We start from the raw sequence: 16,974 nt of genomic DNA on the forward strand, positions 1-16,974 counted from the left end.
TGAATTTTATGTATTCGACTAGGGGGTTCATCCATCCGAGGTTTAAACCTGTTACCTCAAGTACTTCTTGCTTGTCTTCTGTTTTTGTTACGGAGGGTTCTTGGAGGGTTTCTTGAATCAGGCTTCTATTGTTCCCTCCTGGTTTGGTACTTGCTAACTTGGACAGGGCGTCTGCTCTGCTGTTTAAGTCCTGAGTTATGTGTTTAACCTCGGTTTCCGCAAAATGCCCGAGGTGTTCCAGAGTTTTGTCCAAGTACCTCTTCATGTTTGGGTCCTTTGCCTGATATTCTCCACTTATCTGGGAGGTCACCACCTGTGAGTCGCTGTATATCCTTACCTTTGTAGCACCGACTTCTTCTGCCAACTTTAGTCCGACGATCAAGGCTTCATATTCTGCCTGATTATTTGAAGCCGGAAATTCAAATTTTAAGGAAACCTCTATCTGGGTTCCTCTTTCATCTACCAATATTATGCCTGCGCCGCTTCCCGTTTTGTTGGAGGATCCGTCTACATAGAGTTCCCATGTAGTCGGTTTTTCCTCTTGATCCCCTGCGTATTCCGCCACGAAGTCGGCGAGGCATTGGGCTTTAATTGCTGTCCGAGTTTCATATCTCAAATCGAACTCGGAGAGTTCTATTGCCCATTGAACCATTCTTCCTGCAACATCTGTCTTTTGGAGGATTTGCTTCATGGGTTGGTTCGTACGGACTCGTATTGTGTGAGCTTGAAAGTAAGGTCGTAGCCTTCGTGAGGCTATTACTAAGGAGTAGGCAAACTTTTCTAGTTTGTGGTACCTTAGTTCAGGGCCTTGTAGTACTTTACTGATAAAGTAGACTGGATGTTATCCGACCTCGTCTTCTTTTATCAGGGCTGACGAGATAGCCCTGTTTGCTACGGATAGGTACAGAACGAGGTCTTTCTCCGGTACTGGTCGGGTTAGGATAGGAGGTTGGCTTAAAAACTTTTTGAACTCCTGGAACGCCTCCTCGCATTCAGGAGTCCATTTGAACTGGCATCCCTTTCTTAATAAGGAAAATAGTGGAAGGAATTTTAGCGCCGATCCCGCCAGAAATCTAGAGAGGGCTGCAAGTCGGCCATTGAGCTGCTGTACTTCTCTCAAACAAGTCGGGCTTTTCATTTCTAGGATGGCTCTACACTTGTCGGGATTGGCTTCAATCCCTCTTTGTGTCAGCATAAACCCTAGAAATTTTCCTGCCTCCACCGCGAAGGCGCACTTTGCGGGATTTAGCCTCATCCCATGCAGCCTTATGGTGTCGAAGACTTGTGAGAGGTCAGACAAGAGGTCGACTTTCTTCTTAGTTTTTACTAGCATGTCGTCGACGTATACTTCCATTAGGTTCCCCAGGTGGGGGGAAAATACTTTATTCATCAACCTTTGATATGTGGCTCCTGCATTCTTCAATCCGAATGGCATGACCACGTAGCAAAAGTTAGCTCTAGGTGTGATGAATGAAGTTTTCTCCTGGTCTGGCTCATACATCGGGATTTGATTATATCCCGAGTAGGCGTCCATGAACGATAAGTATTGGTACCCCGAGCTGGAATCCACTAGGGTATCAATACTTGGTAGGGGATAAGGGTCCTTGGGACATGCCTTATTTAAATCGGTATAGTCGACACACATTCTCCATTTGCCATTCTGTTTTTTGACTAGCACTACATTGGCTAGCCATGTTGGGTACTTGACCTCTCTGATAAAGCCGGCTTCCAGGAGCGTCTGTACTTGCTCTTCTACTATTAGGGCTCGTTCTGGGCCGAGCTTGCGTCTTCTTTGTTGTACGGGTCGGGACCCTGGATAAACCGAGAGCTTGTGGGACATGAGCTCGGGGTCAATCCCAGGCATGTCAGAGGCCTTCCAGGCGAAGAGGTCGAAATTATCTCTTAGGAGTTTTGCCAACCCTTGTTTTAGAGTTTCCTCTAGGTCGGCTCTTATATAAGTGTTTTTCCCTTCCTCTTCGCCGACCTGTATCTCCTCGGTTTTTCCTCCCGGTTGTGGTCGCAACTCTTCTCTGGCCCTTGCGCCGCCGAGCTCTATTGTGTGAACTTCTCTGTTCTTTCCTCTCAGATTTAGGCTTTCATTGTAACATTTCCTTGCCAATTTTTGGTCTCCCTTTAGCGTTGCTATCCCCACTGAGGTCGGGAATTTCATGCAGAGGTGGGGAGTGGATACCACAGCTCCGAGCCGATTAAGGGTAGCTCTGCCGATTAAAGCATTATATGCTGACCCCACGTCGATGACTATGAAGTCTATGCTCAGGGTCTTTGATTTTTCCCCTTTTCCAAAAGTGGTGTGAATGGGCAAAAATCCTAGTGGTTTTATTGGCGTGTCCCCTAATCCGTATAGGGTGTCGGGGTAGGCTCTCAACTCTTTCTCATCTAACCCTAACTTGTCGAAAGCAGGCTTAAAGAGAATGTCTGCCGAGCTTCCTTGGTCTACTAGGGTTCTGTGGAGATGGGCATTTGCTAGGATCATAGCTATTACCACTGGATCGTCGTGTCCAGGGATTATTCATTGCCCATCTTCTTTTGTGAATGAAATGGTAGAAAGGTCGGGTGACTCCTCCCCGACCTGGTAGACTCTTTTGAGATGTCTTTTGCGAGAGGATTTGGTGAGTCCCCCTCCCGCAAACCCTCCTGAGATCATATGGATATGTCTTTCTGGAGTCTGCGGTGGTGGGTCTCTTCTATCCATATCATCTCGCTTTCTCTTTCCATGACTGTCCGACCTTTCTATGAGATATCTATCAAGTCGACCTTCTCTGGCCAGCTTTTCTATCACATTTTTAAGGTCGTAACAGTCGTTTGTGTAGTGACCATATATTTTATGGTACTCACAGTAATCGCTGCGGCTCCCCCCTTTTTTATTTTTAATGGGTCTAGGGGGTGGCAGTCTTTCAGTGTTGCAAATTTCTCTGTATACATCCACTATAGAAACTTTCAGGGGAGTATAAGAGTGATATTTCCTTGGCCTCTCGAGACCGAGTTCTTCCTTTTTCTTGGTTTCCCGCTCCCTTTCTTTTGTTGAGGGAGGAGGCCCAGGTCGCCAGCTCAGGTCTCTCAATTTGGCATTTTCCTCCATATTGATGTACTTTTCAGCTCTTTCTTGTACATCACTTAGAGGAATGGGGTGTCTTTTAGATATGGACTGTGAGAAGGGACCTTCTCTGAGTCCGTTGACTAACCCCATTATGACTGCCTCTGTGGGCAGGTCTTGAATCTCCAAACATGCTTTGTTGAACCTTTCCATATAGGCTCGTAAAGATTCTCCGACCTCCTGTTTTATTCCCAGGAGGCTCGGTGCATGTTTTACTTTGTCTTTTTGGATTGAGAACCTCATCAAAAACTTCCTTGAGATGTCTTCAAAGCTAGTAACCGACCTCGGGGGGAGGCTGTCGAACCACTTCATCGATGCTTTTGATAGAGTGGTCGGAAAAGCTTTGCATCGCGTAGCGTCGGAAGCATCGGCTAGATACATCCGACTTTTGAAATTACTCAGGTGATGCTTTGGATCCGTGGTTCCATCGTAGAGGTCCATATCAGGGCTTTTAAAGTTCCTCGGAACTTTTGCCCTCATTATGTCCTCGCTGAAAGGATCTTCTCCGCCCGAGAGTTGTTCTTCTTGTTCGTCACGGGAGTTATGACTCTTGAGGGAGGATTCTAGCTGTAAGAGTTTTCTTTCTAACTCTTTTCGCCGCTCCATCTCCTCTTTGAGGTACTTTTCAGTGTTCCATCTCCTCTTTTAGGCTCTTTTCGGTTTTCTTTTGCCGCTCCCGCTCTTGTTCTAACTGTTCCAGGCGGCTGTGGATTAACCCCATGAGTTCAGTTACGTGGGATGGTCCTCCTTTCTCTGACTCGCGCCCTTCTGAGGAGTTTACCTTCGAGTTTTTTACCCCGGAGGTGCCTTCTCTATGCTGATTATCCACTTCCTGGTGGAGGGCGAGGTCCACATCGTTGTTGCCTGTGTCCAGATTCTCTTACTCAGAGTCTGTCTCCACATGGCCTTCTTCGTGGGATCTGTCCGCCATCGATGGATGATCTCTCGGTTCCCCGGCAACGGCGCCAATGTTACGATGGGTAACCGGAGATTAACAGAATAGATGACGTTGGTTGGCCCAATCGCCCGCGGATGGTAGTCTCCGAGCTGGTTCGCACGCGGGAGCCTCCTTCCGACTTGTGTGCGTGAGTGAATGGGGGGTGGTACCTGCAAAGACACTCCGATGCCTAAGTCAGCAAGGGCGTTAGCAGGTCTAGAGAGTATTGGGCCTTTGAGATACCTGAGGGGTGTCAGTGTATTTATAGTGGTGAGCCAATAACCACTGTTGGAGTAGTGCCGTATCTTTTGGGTGTTAACCGTCCCTCTATCTTAGGGAGGTTAAGATATGACTTGATGAAGCGGTTAGAGAGATTTTAGGGGCGGTTACTCATTCAAATGAGTGTTTATCCGCCAGCTAACCTCATGTCCGACTTTTTCGAAGTAAGTCGTAGTCAACACCGACTTCTTATATGAAGGTCGGTGCTTAGCTAGGCTTAATTCTTCGGATTAAGCCTTTCTATTTGGACCTGGGCCTTTATCATTGGGTCAGGGTATGAACAGATATATTCCCTCGTTTATTACCAAAAAAAAAAGTATCTTGCTCGGTATGGTAAGTCGTATTTCTAGATTTAAATCCACATATTGTTTTTTAAAAGTTAGGAATAAGATTCAAACCTAAAATCCCTAGATGAAGATGGAAAGACTACGACATTTGAATTATAACTTGTTGGCTAAATCTACATCTTTTTTATTATAGAAAAAAAAAGTATAAAATCAATCATAATCTATTAGTTAAAAGTTGTGTGCAAGTCATCTTCAAAATATAAAATGATATATAGGTTCAATTTTTCACTATAATTATTTTGGAATTAAAAGCTAAAAACTTGCACGAATATGATTCAACATTTCAACCCGAGTAAACTAAAAGATAATAAACAGTTAAAAAAAATTGAACAAAATAATTAAAGCTAAAATCAATGCTAAAATAATGGGAAGTCTCACCCTGAACATGCTTGCTATCAAGTGCTATGGACACAATTGTTGCAGGTGGATTAAGACGGCTCTCTCGTCGATCTACCAATACAGTTATATAATTATGAAAAAAAAAATTAGAACAATGTTAGGGGTAGTAATTTTTGTGATTGGTATTTAGCAAATAGCTATCAATGATGATTTAATGGTGTGAGATTGGTGTAAAATTTCATCTAATGACTCATCTTTCTCTGCTGGTTATATGCTAGCCAAAATTCAACAAAACTGCTGGCCCTTAGACTTTTCCATAAAATTTTCCATAATCAAGTAAGAAGTAACAAGTAAAAGAAGGAAAGACCACACCCCTTAATACTCAAACGAAAGAAATTTCATCGCCCCCAAAAAAAAAAAATTTGTTGTTACCAAAAATAACAATAAATTATCCAGCAAAACAAAAGACTGAAAATGAAACTTTGTAAAAAGCAAATAAAACAACTTATTACCTTCCCTTACACTGATAAAGCGGTTAAAGCGTGGATCCAATATTCCATCTGCATAGCTGACTAAGGCTCCATCATAACTTGGAGTGAGAGGTATAGGAGCCACATCTGCTAGGTATTCATTAAAATCTTAGCATTAAAGAATAAAATTTCTTCACTAAACTTTTGAGAGACAATTAATGTTCCAAGATTGGTACCAGTTCATACAATCATTCATTGGGGGCATAAATTTTCTTTCTTTTTTTTTATTTACTTTATGTGTAAATTTTTTTTGTCAACAAGTATCGATTTTAGACTTTTTAAGATTTCATTATATGGAATTAGAATTTTTTTAGAAACTAATTTAGGTATTTTCTCATTTTTTAAATTTTTAATCAATAACCGGTCTAATTTTTAAAACTAATTAAATATTTCACCTTATTTTAGTTAAACGATAAAAGATTTAACATTTTTAGATTAATTGCAAAATAATTAATGTAACGACGAATCTTAAAACGTATTTTCTCTTTAGTAATTGTTATCATACGACAATTTAGTCAAACATATCAAATCACGTAAAGAGAACTGTAGTAAATTTTTATCTTTAATAATACATGCAGGGACGGACATACGGGGGCGAGTGGAGGCCTCGGTCCCCCAAACTTTTTTAAAAAAGATTAATAGTAATAATTTATTAAGTACGATTTAATTTTTAAAAAATTTATTTAGTATTTAGTTTAATATAAATGAAAGTCTAATCTAACTTAAATATCAAATTCTATAAAGTAGATTTTTTTTTCTTGTGAGCGTCCTTCTTGATTCATTTGGTATTAATTCTATCTGTTTCAACTACTACAACTGAGAGTTCTTTTTCAGCTATTAATATTGTGAAGAATAATTCAAAAATAAAATAAAAGATAAATTTCTTGCTAATTATCTTTTAATTATATTGAAAAGAAAATTGTTGAAAAATTTGACACAAATTCCATTATCGATATATTTTATGATACGAAGAATTGAACAATTTGTTAATTAAAGTACATACATATTTTTTATACTTTAAAATATATTCTCTATCGGTATATTTTTGTAATGTATTTTATATTATATAATTTTTTGCATAATCTTTTAATATTATATATGTTATTGCCCCATGATACTATTTCTACATCCGTCCCTAAATACATGATATAATAGTATTGAGGATTTGAGGACAATACTCTTTAATGCTCACCTGAAGCAGTGAGGGATTGCATATACAATCTTTGATCCTTGTAGTTTGCAAAAAAGACGAGATCCCCGGAAACAGTGAAAGCACCACCTCCATACTCTTGGGCCAGTGTCCTTACTCCAAACTCTTTCGGAGTCACGTCCACTCCAGCCCCTTCTGGATTTTCCGACTCAACAACAAGAACCTCCCGTCTGAAAAATACAATGAATCACCAAGTGAAGTTTTAGATAGAATACTACATTCTTCAACAAATTCTTATTTTCTAGGAGTTTTTAAAAAAATTATTACTGTGATTAGATAAATTGGTTTCTTTCATTATCTTAAAAAGAACTAATCTGTCTTGTATTAATATTTTTAAGACATTATTTTATAATAAATTTTATTAAAAATTTGATTTAAAGTGATAGATAAATCAATTTATCCGATGAGAAATTTTCGAAAATTTTTAACAAATAAAAATTTATTAAAAACCAAAATGTACAATCTAAAATTTATTAAGTATCAATTTTGATGTTTATGAAAAACAATATATTAAATAAAATAATTAATTATATTATATATACATCAAAATTAGCACAAAAATCAGCCAATCATATAAATTAAGATATAAGTTGAAATATGAAATACTTATTAAAATGTATTATATATACATACACAAATATTCATAAATAATTTAGTAATTGACTTTTATTCACATATAATATTTTTACAAAATAAAATAATGATATTTTTGTATATTTAAGTTATGGATTAATAAAAAATCACAGTTAATCAATGTGGTTTCAAAATTAATATAAGTTTCATTTTGCTTCCTAAAACAGATATATACAAATATCAGAGTTAGTCTTTCTAAGATTTCTTTCACTAACCCCGCAAATATATACTTCTATATGGCTCACGATTCTTTTTGCCATCCCTAGATCTCACTTCCATAGCAAAAAAATTAGCCTCAAACTGTATGTAGTATATTGAGGAGGTGATAATGTATTTCTATGTATATAATTTTTATTTAAAGATTTAAAGTATATATCTTGAGGAAAAATGGTTGAAGAATGATCAAAATTAGAGTTAAAGTTTACCCTCCTTCAGTGGGACGCGATTCAAGCCAAACGAGGCGGCCACGGCCGTCGACAGCGGTGCCGCCGAGCATCTTAGAGGCGCCGGAGACAGCATCGGCGGTGATGGGTGATTTCCAGGAACCATAGGGAGCCGTTGTTCTATTGGAGTTAGATGTTGCCATTGCCTTCTTTTAGGTGAATACGTCTGGTAATTAATTAGAGAAAACTTTAAAAGGAGAGAGATAATAGATATATTAATGTTAAATATTTTTGGAAACATTTCAAGTGCTCCGGAGAGCATTGGTGCACCAGTTGTTTTAACCATTGATTTTAATTAATATATATTATATAATTTTTTATAATTCAGATCAACGGTTAAAATAACTTGTGTATCGGTACTCCAGTCCTTTTAAAATGCTTCCAATACTTTTACCTACAAAGCACCAACACTATTAAGTTATTGTGTTTATGTATCAGACACATTTTAATATTTATCTGATATAAATACGAGTGTCTGACGTATTCAAGTGTGTTTAAATATATCTTAATAAAAAATAAAAAAATTTTTGGACACATTTAGACATATTTAAATATTATTACGTCTCAGCGTATTCAGTTTTATGTTTAACGTGTATTATTGAAATGAATTTAAAATAATAAATATTATTATTTATTAAAACAAAAATATTTTAAATATTTTTGAGACTGATGCTACAACGTAAGTCACGAATAGTACTCACAGTTGTTTTATTTTATTTTATATTATTATTTTATGAGCTCTGCTTGGTTTAAGAACAATTGTTAACAATATTATAAGAAAGTTTAATTTTGATATATTTACAAAAATATTTTACATAATAATTTAATTATATTTATATTTTTTTAGATGATTATTTATATAATTAATATAAAAAATAGTTATATTTTATAATTAGATTTATATATAATTATTTTGTACTTAGAAATTTTAATGTATTAAAATTTAAAATCAAATCTATCTTATATACTGCCGATTATTTTATTACCTAGTACTTACAGGTTACAGCTGTGTTGGTTTAGTTTTTTAGAATAAACCAGTAAATAGTAATTAGTCCCGAGAAGATAACATACATGCATCATCATTATTTTATCTCTCGTCATTGTCATATTAGGAGAAGGGAAGAATTTTTTACATCTGTATTTGTGTTGTCAACCACAGACGTATAGTGTTCAGAGAGAGAGAGAGAATGTGAAAATAATGTGTCATTATTTAGGTGAAGTTGGAGAGTTCTTTCACTTCGTTGTATCCTTATGCACGTGAAGGAACTTAATGATAAGGGTGTGTATGGTCCGGCTCGATTTGAAGATTTGGCCTGATCTCGAATATTTTAGGAGCTAATTTGATATGATTTCATTGGGTTTAGGGTCGGGTAAGAGTCTTAAAAATAGATTTGGTCATTATTTCGAGTCGGGTCCGGATTATAACTCGGATCATCTGAAATCGGCTCGGTGGCCCGGTCACCATACACATTAAATATTTTGTATTATTAGTGGTGGATGATTGCTATTATTATGTAGAATTTAAGTATTGTAAACCTTAATATTTTTTGTTATTAGTCATTATATATAAGACTATAAGTTAATGTTTTATATTTAAAATGCATAAGACTTTAGACTAATGCATAATATTGTGTTATTTATATTGATTTAAATATTTGGTGTTATTAGGTAATATTAGTATTTATTATGGTTATGCTTTAATTTTAGAGAATAGTTGGTTCTTGTTATAATTTTCTAAGTGAATTTTACCATGTAAAATAATGGTTGGAGTTTTGAAAATTTGGATATTTTTACATGCTAACTTACAAGAAGGTAGCAAGGTAATATAATGTTAATGGCCCGGTTTTCACCCGGTATAGTTGTGGCCCGAAAGGGTATAGATTTCATCGGGTCTATGGTCGGGTTCGAGTCTCATAAATGGACCCAGTACATATTTCGGGTCGGATCTGGGTCACATTAAACCCGGTTTCACCCGGTTCATGCACACCCCTACTTAATGAGTAAGAGCCGTTTGCAAAGTTTCAGAAGTAATATGTTTTAATTTTTGGCTTTTGAAAAGTAGTAATATTAATATTTGATATAATTTTTAAAATTAAATTATAAATTTTTAAAAAATTATCTAAAAATTTATAAAAGAAATTAAAAAAAACTTTTTTATAATATTATTATTTTTAATCACATTTTTATATTTTTTAAAAAAACTTAATTAAGTTATTTATCTAAATTGGAACTAAGTGTGATAACTAGTAAATATTTATTTAATTAGTGATTATGAAAATGATGTTGGATCTTTAGAATTTTTTATTTTAATAAATAAAATAAATATAATAATTATTGAAATAAATAATTTAAAAAATATTTATCGTTTTAAATTTTTTAATTTTATCTCGTTTACGGTGTAAACGAGATGAATATGCGCGTATCTCATTTACAATGTAAATGAGATAAGATACATTAGCATGACATGTGGTTATCTCGTTTATATTATAAACGAGATAAGGCATGTCCATGCTTATAAGTAGAAGTCGTTTACAACTTTATCCCGGGCCTCCATTTGACCTTGTCAACCTTTCTTCTCTCTTTTGACCCTTTTATTCTTCCCATATTTTAGACTGATACGGTAATGACATGTCAAGCGGGGAACGACGAAGATATCAATAGGTTGAACGAGATGTCGCATTACGTCGGAGCGGCCGACTTCGAGGTTAGTTATGTCCTGTTTATTTGATCTAAGTATGTGGCCATTGTTAGGGATAGGTCTCTAGGAGAAATTTAAAACTCTGTTTGCTTGTGTAAAGTTGTTATGACATAATTATTAGTTTAAAACTATGTTTTACTTGTACTAGGTTGTTATGTTAGTATTTATAACGTTCTAGTATGAATTTGCTTAGTATGAAATATGTAATTTAGAGACATGTACAGACTAGAAATATCGAAATATGTACTTAAGTAAAAGTAGCGGTAAGTTAGATGAATATGCGCGTATTTCGTTTACAGTGTAAACGAGATAATCACATGTCATGCTAACGTGTCTTATCTCGTTTACAGTCTGAGATATGTAAAAATTTATCTTGTTTACAGTGTAAACGAGAGAAGATTGGAAAATTTAAAACGATAAATATTTTTTAAATTATTATATTTATTTTATTTATTAAAATAAAAAGTCCTCGATCTTTATTTGGAGAGAAATTTTTTTTATAAAAATTTATTTTGTAGATTACGATACTGGTGAGAAAAGTTCATTAGGAATGTTCATAAGAAATACATAAAAAATTCCATGATAACTTTATGGTAGGTTTAGGGTTAGAAGGCTATGGTTGAGAAATTTTTAATTAGAGTTTGAGATTTAAGATTTAAGTTTTATGATTTTGATTTATGGGTTAAGATTAGGATTTATTATTTAGAAATTAAAAAGAATTTAGGTTTTAAGAATTTTTGGTTTAGGGGTAGGATTTAAGATTTAAAATTTAGAATTTATGTTATAGAATTTTGAGATTAGGACTAATTATTTAGTATTTAGGATTTAAGAATTATAATTGAAGATTGAGTGTGTATAATCATTTGTTAAGGGTTAGGGTTGGCGTTTTTTTTTTTTCAAGGTTTATTATTTAGGGTATAAAGTTTAAAGTTTAGACTATAAATTTAAGAGGTTATTGTCTAACATTTATAGTTTAAGATTTAAAATTTAAGTCTAAAATATTATTATTTAAAATTTTAGGATTATAGGCTTTGATATAATTTTGAGGGTATAAGATTTAAAGTTTATAAACTAGGGTTTAGGATTCGGAGTTATTGTGAATCAAAGTGAATGATATAAAAAGCCAATCAAGACAGATTATCATTATATTGATTGTTGTTATAATGGGTTTGATATCAGTAAAGATTTGCATTATAAAATGCTCCAACTGAAAGGGTTTTTTTGGGGGTCATGGTATGGACCGGAAAGCCCGACCCACACACACCCAAACACAAACCCACCATAACCCAACTACTAACTTAAAATTACAGAACCGGTCAACCTGACTAGGGTGACAATAGATAGGATAGAGTAGGGTTTCGATCTAATCTTAATTCTATCTGATATAAACTCAATCCTACTCTATTCGCGGGTTGAGAATATCTCAATCTTAATCCTATCCGCTTTTAACCCACGAGTTACAAAAAAGATAGATTATTATTATATAACTTGATGATAATTCAAAATAGAACTGATTTTTATATAAAAAAAATAAATTATCAATTAATGATTTTCTTTTAATAGCTAAGAATCTTTTGTATTTAACGAGAGATCTTTGATTCAACATCCACTTAAAACATATTTTTATATAAATATATAATATATACATATATAGAGTGCGCGTTGGTCGGATAGGATTAAAGCTCAACCTGCACTCTATCCTACCCGCACGAAAACCTTACCCGCACGCTACCCTATCCGCTGCGGATCGAATTGGCAACCCTACCCGACCGGATAGGATCGGATTGGGTACCGTAGATAGGATACATATTGCCACCCCTAAACCTGACTCTCCCTTTATAAAACCTCAACTAACATTTATCTACCCAAATTCAAATTACACCACAACAATCTATTGAAGATAGAAGAGCTTCTGCCATGAGCAATAATGATGCTTTAAATGATGTTTTCTTTCACTAATGTCTTTGATTATAGGGAGTGGATCCTCTCCAATAAAATAAAATAAAAACTGGAGAATGAGGAATCATTGTTGATTTAGTCCAGTAGTTCAATGGTGGTCTCCACTTTACATATAACCTTTCTCTACTTCTTGTCTCCATGATGGGTTGCTTAGTTGCTTCTGTTGCCTTCCTGAATTCTGCTTGTTGCATATTAGCATAGAGTATAATGGTTTTAGGATCTGGTTTGATGTGTTTGAAAATTGCTGCATTTCTAGTCTTTCAAATTGACCACATGATAAGACTTAGACAACTCCATTTGTTCGCTCATTATTCCTTAGTTTCTTCTTTAATTTTCCTCAATTTATCTAACAACCACCCTCTTGTTGAATTAACTGAATGTGAACCTACGCTCCAAACTATGTTGCTCTGATCTACTGACACAGTAATTATTTCATTAAAGGTTATATATTTTAGTTATTTCTTTTAGTATTAGTAATTTGTTCATAGTGTATTTTATTACAAAGATATCAAATAAATTATTAATTTAGTTTAAAGAGATAAAAAATTAAATTTATTATTACTCAAAAATATTTTACTATATATTAAGTAATGTGTTTATTAATTTTCACTTTATTGTGAAAAATTATCTAGATCATAATACTAATAGTATATCATAGGGTTATTATTATTAATGTATTAACTGAATTTTAATGTTTATTATTTATGTATTTAAAAATTATATTTGAGAATTATTTATTTAGTTTCATAATAAATAATATTTTTAAATTTGAATAATTTATTAATTAATATGTACTTATTATACCATATATTTAATAATTTATTGGAAAAAGAATATTAATATAATAAATAAAAAAATAATTTTAAAAAATATTGTTTAAAAAATTATAAAGACAAATAAACCCCTAACCAATTTAAATTTAGAGACAATTAGACCCTGTCCATTTCTGAACCTGATACGTCAACATTTTTCGTTCAGAATTGACGGAAAAATACCCACAGGAACCGCGTTGTGTGACGGAATTAGGGGATAGAGACCGAAGTGAATCGATTTTATTTTGAAGGGTCGCATTGTCATTTTTAAAAATAGACAGGGATCGGATTGGTACTTCACTCCGATGACAAAGCATGCTCTATTGTTTCTGGATACTACAACCAAATAAGACAAATATCTTCCGTTAGTAATCCTTTTTTGCATAGATTACCTCTTACTGGTAGTATATTCTGTGCAGCTTTCTAGAGAAACATTCTGATCCGTTAGGGGATCTTCATCTCCCAAATTCTTTTCCAAAGAGTCTTAAGGTCTAGGCTAAGACTTGGCCTGTTCTTTTGGCTCTCTCTTTTTTCTTTCCTGGCTATATAATATCCATTTTTTACAGTGTATTGTATTCTACATCTTTTTTGAGAGGCCAAATAAACTCATCTTCTCCTTTGAATTTATTGGTTGGGGTTTGTAGGATTTTGTCCCTAATGAATGGAGAAAATAATTCTTGAACTCTGTTCATGTTCCACCCTCTGTCTAGATTCAAAAGGTCTGCCACTCTAGTATAGATTGGATTATACCCTTTAATCGGAATTTGAATTTTCTAAAATTTGAATTTCATTTTAGAGAATAAGGTAATTTCTTACCATTTATTTTATAGGTGGGACCAAGAATAAATATGAGACATAAACTATTTAAGGGTAAAAAATCACACCTTATTCTATAAAGTACAAATTTAAAATTTAGAGGATCTAAATTCCTTTAATCGACCCTCTAAGCCATGAACCCAGTTATCCTTCCAAATATTTACTTTGGATCCATCACCTAGATTCCACTTGCTATTTCTTTTTAGGAAGTTCTTGCCTTGGATAATACTTTTCCATATGCAGGTAGAGAGTTCTTCTGATTCTTAGCTTTCCAGAAATTCTCTTTTGAAAAATATATTGCTTTAAGAATTCTTGTACACCGTGCACCCAAGTTCTTCGCAATCCTCCAAACTTGCTTGGCTAATTGAGTCGTGTTCTGGTGATAGAACTCCTTAAATCTCATTCCCCCATCCTTCTTGCTCTCACACATTTTGTTCCAACTCTTCTAATATATACCTTTATCCTTGTCTGAAGATCTCCACCAAAACCTTGCTATTTTAGCACAAAATTTTCTACAGAATTTCTTTGGGGATCTAATAAGCTCATAGCATACCATGGAATTGCTTGGATGATCGCTTTTATTAGTGTCTCTTTTCGCGCTTGGTTCAATAAGTTCTCCTTTCATCCCTCAATTTTCCTTCCACTTTTTTTACTATCAAATCCAATGCTCTACCTCTTAATCTTCCCCAATGCGTTGGTAGCCCTAGGTATTTGCCGGATCTCGCTAGGAAGACAATGGATTATTTGTACAATATGTATAATGGGTTATTGAGTTACAAAATGAACATCTCCCATACTATCTAGAATAACGATTTTGGGGTTCACCATGGATCGAACTCTTGATCTTTCGGATCTAGCGCTCTAATACCATGTCATGATACCACTCATCCCAAAAGTTTCAGCTGATGAAATAAAGTAACACTAATGATTATATCTCTAATACTCCATAAATCTCCATTATACACATTATATAAATATTCTATTGGCTTCTCATACTTTTCCATAATACAATCATCAGCGAAAAATAAACGGGTTAAAGAAGGTGTTGTATGGGCAAGTTTCACCCCTTAAATGAGCATTTCACTTTGGGCTTTTGCCATCAATATAGAAAAAACTTCAAGAGCTATAATGAATAAATAAAGTGACAGAGAGTCTCTTTGTCTTAGTCTTCTATGCGGTTTTACTTTTTTTTGTCAGGCTTTCATTTATCTTAAATTTGTATTGGACATTTCTGACGCACTTTATGATGCACTCTGTCTATCCATTGTCGAAACCAAAAGCCTTCAAAGTATCTTCGAGAAAGTCCCACTCTATCCTGTCATTAAGATTGAGGTTGTGTGGGTATTTATGGAGGGGGTAACGTAAAGTTTGTCGAGAACGGCGAACTCTATAATTCATAGAGTTCACTGGGGATATTGCAAACCTTATTAATATAATAGGATTTGCCGGGAGTGTGACAAACTTCCCTTAAATACCGAAAAAGAAAAACATATTTCAAGTTTTGAAGTTTGAATTTTTTTTTTTCGAAAAATAATCTTTTTTATTTTATAGTAGAAAAAAATTTTAGATATGCAATTAAATAAAATGTAAATCCAAATGACGGCAATTGCTGGTACAATTTTGAAGGATGGTTTGACTTACTCAGGATCGCTTTTATAAGACTCGGTGTTGAAGATTGTAGGAGATAAAAACCTACAGCAACAAGTAATGGTACTTGTAAGAAAGATTTGAAGACATTTTAAAACTTTTCTCTTACAGATTTGGAATATGATCATTACATATAAGCTTCTAAAAATTTTATCGTATTCTTTTCCGTAACAAAACATCCTTAGAGAAAAAATATCTCATCATTCAACAAATATATTTACATCACACAAAACAAACTTACCATCAAATTTACGTAACACAACCGAAAAACTCACCATCAAAACAACTCCCAACAAAATCGTCTTTATCTTATGTAAACATTCACTCGTATGACTTTTACTTGAAATTTTACGGACATTTTATTGTTTTATAATCGTAGAGAACTATCAATATATGTTTTTCACCACTTAATTATACAAGAAGTTTACTACAAACCAGAATTCATATATTTCACGTGTCATATTCTCCACTAACTACGGGTTGTGCGAAATTGGTCTAGACTAATCATAAGCACGGCCATGAGATTTGCTATGGTATTGCAACTTGTAAGATAGGATGAAGACAGGTCGGGTTGGTTCGGGTTTAATGTTAAATTAGAACCAAACTAATTGAATTGTAATTGGTTCGATTTGGTTCGAATTTATATGTTTTTTTTATGTACTCGAACCAAATCAAATTGATTAAAAACGGATTGGTTCGATTCGAATAATTAGGTATCGATAAAACAAACATTCATAAAACAAATTAAAAAAATATATCTTAAAAAATCTGTAAGTACAATAAACATATAACATTAATAGAAATAATTCGAATATGTTAAACGCCAAATATATTAAAAACTAAATACATTAAAATTCAAACATATTAAACCCTAAAGATATTAAAATTCAAGCATATTAAAAAGCATATATATTTTTTAAATTTTTATTTTTTTATTTAATTAATATATAGTCGGGTCTACAAATTGGTTCGGATTCTACACTCCCAAAAACCGCTATCCGAACCAATTACCAGAGAGAGTCATTGATTTGGTTAGGATTGGACCCGATTACCCGTTAATTTCAAAACTAATTTAATTGGTTCGTTTCGGGTTCGGACAAATAATCGAGTACCTGCGATCCGTACCTACCCCTATTGCAAGACGCAGGTGGGAGAACGAACAAAAGAAACACAAATAACAAGCAATAGATACGGAGAGAAGAAGAGTAT

General features: G+C 34.1%; 1 protein-coding gene across 1 annotated transcript in view; it reads right to left on the minus strand.

Annotated features, from left to right (window-relative positions):
• The window catches only part of LOC107480771 (uncharacterized), a 34,600-nt gene extending 26,597 nt beyond the window's left edge, over positions 1-8,003 (minus strand). The window contains exons 1-4 of the mRNA XM_016100980.3: positions 7,816-8,003; positions 6,740-6,927; positions 5,530-5,634; positions 5,057-5,128 (exon numbers count right to left, since the gene is read on the minus strand). Of these exons, the coding sequence (XP_015956466.1) occupies positions 5,057-5,128; positions 5,530-5,634; positions 6,740-6,927; positions 7,816-7,976 (526 nt within the window). The 5' untranslated portion in view covers positions 7,977-8,003. The remainder of the gene's footprint in view (positions 1-5,056; positions 5,129-5,529; positions 5,635-6,739; positions 6,928-7,815) is intronic.
• Between the last annotated feature and the right edge of the window lie 8,971 nt (positions 8,004-16,974).

This window comes from Arachis duranensis, chromosome 1 (assembly GCF_000817695.3).
Source record: "Arachis duranensis cultivar V14167 chromosome 1, aradu.V14167.gnm2.J7QH, whole genome shotgun sequence".
Classification (NCBI taxonomy): domain Eukaryota; kingdom Viridiplantae; phylum Streptophyta; class Magnoliopsida; order Fabales; family Fabaceae; genus Arachis; species Arachis duranensis.